At 37.5% G+C, this 3498-nt stretch overlaps 1 protein-coding gene across 9 annotated transcripts in view; it reads right to left on the bottom strand.

Annotated features, from left to right (window-relative positions):
• GPALPP1 (GPALPP motifs containing 1) overlaps positions 1-3498 on the bottom strand; it is a 30532-nt gene that overhangs the window by 13159 nt on the left and 13875 nt on the right. For 7 of the 9 annotated variants that reach the window (XM_025196222.1, XM_025196221.1, XM_006017327.3 and 4 more), the window contains exon 3: positions 3001-3093. The exons of the other annotated variants lie outside the window; for them this stretch is intronic. In XM_025196222.1, coding sequence (XP_025052007.1) covers positions 3001-3093 — 93 coding nt within the window. The remainder of the gene's footprint in view (positions 1-3000; positions 3094-3498) is intronic. 9 annotated transcript variants of the gene reach the window in all.

The following is a 3498-nucleotide window of genomic DNA, read 5'->3' as shown; positions in this document are numbered from 1 at the left end:
TCTTTCCCTTTCCTATGTTATTAATGCTTACCTCCTTCAAAGCACATAGATTTGGGGATAAAATAGCTCATATTTTTTCTTAAGCACAATGTGAATATTTTCAGGAAACTTATGAAAATTCAACCTAGTCTTTACAGCATTTCTGGAAAGTAATTACCTTTTGGACACTTCAGAAAATTCTTATACACACACACACACACACACACACACTTAAAAATTAGATTTTTTAACAAGCTGCACATTGTCGTATTTGCTGTTCTCATTAAAGAATTTATGTTTTGAGAAGTTTGGTAGAGACAGGTTTGAGAAACAAAGATGCTCTAAATCAGCAAATACATGAGAGTGCATAAGAAATATACTCACACGTAGTCATCAGCAAGTTATACATTTTGATACCTGTACTTTGAAATAAAGATGCCAGCATTCATTTCAATAATCATGGGCAGGGTTGTCAGTTTGCAATCTGCTATCAGCTGACCCTGCATGGGCAAGGAGGGCATAGCTGTATGCCCACGGACTAGCCCAGGATGGTAACTACAAATAGAAGTGTAAAAGGCTGATATCGCCGATATAGTAAAATGACCATCTGGAGTGTCCCTGCTCTGTGCAGGCTGCTTTGTAAGCCAGAAGCAGCATACATCTGTATGAGTGGGCTAGTTAGCTTGGAGGTGGGCTAATTAGTACTGCTAAGTGACAACGCTAATGAGACAAGCTGAAATGCCATGTGAGGCAGCTACCCTATCTCTGGTTTAAGAGACAACCCAGCTAGATCAGTGCAATGTGTTATGTTGGAGGCTACTGCTGCTGGGATAGTGATTCTATCACAGGTATACCAAAAAACTCTCCCTAGTCTTTCACTGGTGACTGATAAAACAGTGGGTCTATCTCCAATATACCAGTGTAATTAGACTGCTATGTGCATTTAGGGGGTGGAAGAAAGATAAGCACCCTCATCACCCTTCCTACCCTGTCCTGCACTTGCAGAATCTACAGAGCCATTCAACTCATGCTTTCTCAATGTATACTGAATGTGGTGGTATGACATACTACTGCAGGGAAGGAAGCAGGTGCCCCTCAAGTCAGCGCACAGATTGAGGCAGAATCTTGTCTTGTATATTCAGTTAATACAAGTTAAAGTTAACTGTGCTTGCTTTAGCTTGAAAAATTAGAAGTAAACAAGTAAACAGAAGTGAAACCTCTGGGGAAAAACCAGAAGACTTAAGTTGTATGCTTCTTTTAGTGATCTTGTTCACCTTTAAATGACTCCCTTCTCCTTGCTGTGGGCCTAATCCTGATAAAGCTCTCAGGATCCATTGTTGTAATCTTATGCTTGTATATTTATATACAATATTTATATGGCTAAATATTTTTTGTACGTATAAATCTTTTTTTCAGATATTTATTACTGTGATAATATCCAAGGAGCCAAACATGCCAGATTCTGTACAAATAAAAATGACTTTGACAAACTAAATCTGGGAGAAGGAGGGCCAGTAGTGTAACTAGGTGTGGGTAAGTGGGGCATCAGCTCTGGGTGCCGATTTAGAGGGGGTAACCAGAATGGCTGCTCCCACTGAACTCAGCCCATATCGTGGCAGCGGTAGCCTATTTATGGGGATGCAAGACTCTTGGTCACTCAGCATGTCCCAACCTTCCTGTCAACAGTCCCAAAATTCCTAGTTACTCCTGTGGAAAGGGCAACAAATCCATAGGTCATCTAAATGATGGTTTTATAAAACCCCAAAAGAGTTTAGAAAATTATAAATAAAACCCACTTTCCCCAAATGCTGCCCAACCCACCTACAGAAGCTTGCCTGATTTCTCTGAGATATCACAGCAGAAAGGCTTTGTGAACAGAAATTCAGGAGGCAAGAAGGTAGTGACCTTTCTAATGGAAATAAGTGCTGACATGTTGTATGTTATATTGACATAACTGCACGGATGAGCCATTGTTGTCACTCAACTATTTATCTTACTTCTTTTAAACTACACATGTGAAGACAATTTTACCGCATTATACATTTAAATCCAGAGAAGAAAATATCTTATTTCTTAATACTTAGGAATTTTCACTATTCGACTCAACACACATTCAATTACAGAACTTATTGCAGTTGGTAAAGCAATACCCAGAACTGTTTAGCAAAAGATGGGCTCATCTTCCTAGAAATGACAGGTATACATTGGCTCATTTTATCTACTGATTCTTATTGCACCTAGGGAAGAAAACAGCAAAGATGAAAAAATGCAAGTCTACAAGACCAATGAAAGTTACAGTGGAATCTACGAATGTCATCTTAAAAGTAGCGACTGAGTACAGAATAGCATTTTGTATTACACTATTAATCATAGAGATCGATGCAAGAGTACAGGGCTGTCAGATGCCGTCAACAAATTCTGAATACGAAATTAAGAACTAGCTTTCTTCAACAGGTATTTTTTAATTGTGTGCGGCTGAATGGGCTTTGTTTTTGACAAAGAGGCTAAAAACAATGTATTTTAACAAATACATTTAACCCTGTTTACATATCAGTATGGAAAAAAAATCAGTCATCACAATGCACCAACAGAATAACTAGTCCAGTAACAGGCCTAGGTCATCTTCTGTACCTGAAGAGTTCACTGCAATGTAGGCTTGAAAAGACCACTATGATATTAGACAAGAAGCATAAACAAACCAATAAATATACAGCAATTAATATTTTGAATGCACACTCTTTTCAAGATTAATCTGAGATGAAAGAAATGTGAAATTCAAAATATGATCATACAGTTGTCATATTTTTCTTTTCTTTCCAACTTTCCATAGGGTACTAGGGGACTCTTGTACTTAATTTCAAAGGAACACTGCTGTTGTTCTGAACAATGTGAAGGAAGGAGTCTAATCACATAACTCTCAGGTGTACAGTTGAAGTGTTCAGTAATAGAGCCACAAAATATTTTATCTAAAATAATTATGTTTTAAGGAGAGGAGCCAGAATATTATTCCATTTTAATTACCTCTCTGGAGAATCATCCTCTTTTTTAAATCCAGGAGGAAGAACAGGTCCAAAAAAGCCATCACTGTCATCTTTCTGCACTCTCTTTGGTTTTCTGCAAATACAGTGATTTAGCTTAATAATTACCGTGACATAGATGGCAATTATCTACATTTTAAAAGGCAAAAAACAACAAAATGATTTCAGAAAGTCTTGTGTACTAAATATCTTGCTGTTCCTATGGAAACAGAGCATAAGGATCTGAAATGCTACAGAGCAATTAAAAATTTGCTAGCAGGAACCATACTCTTAAACTACTCTGAGGTCTAAAAACCAAACCAAACCAAACCACATCAGTATTACTGCTGGAAAGAAAAAGACAACTAGTAACATGCTGAAATGCCATTTTATGTGCACATTTCTTCCCACATTTTTTGCTACCAAGCTCCACATTTTGACTTGTACTTTTCCAAATCAAATTTGACCAGAACTAAAAGAATGATGAATAAAGCATTGGGGG

This window comes from Alligator sinensis, unplaced genomic scaffold (assembly GCF_000455745.1).
Source record: "Alligator sinensis unplaced genomic scaffold, ASM45574v1 scaffold59_1, whole genome shotgun sequence".
Taxonomy (NCBI): domain Eukaryota; kingdom Metazoa; phylum Chordata; order Crocodylia; family Alligatoridae; genus Alligator; species Alligator sinensis.
Note: the sequence above shows the minus strand (reverse complement) of the source record. Positions and strands in the feature narration are given on the sequence as shown.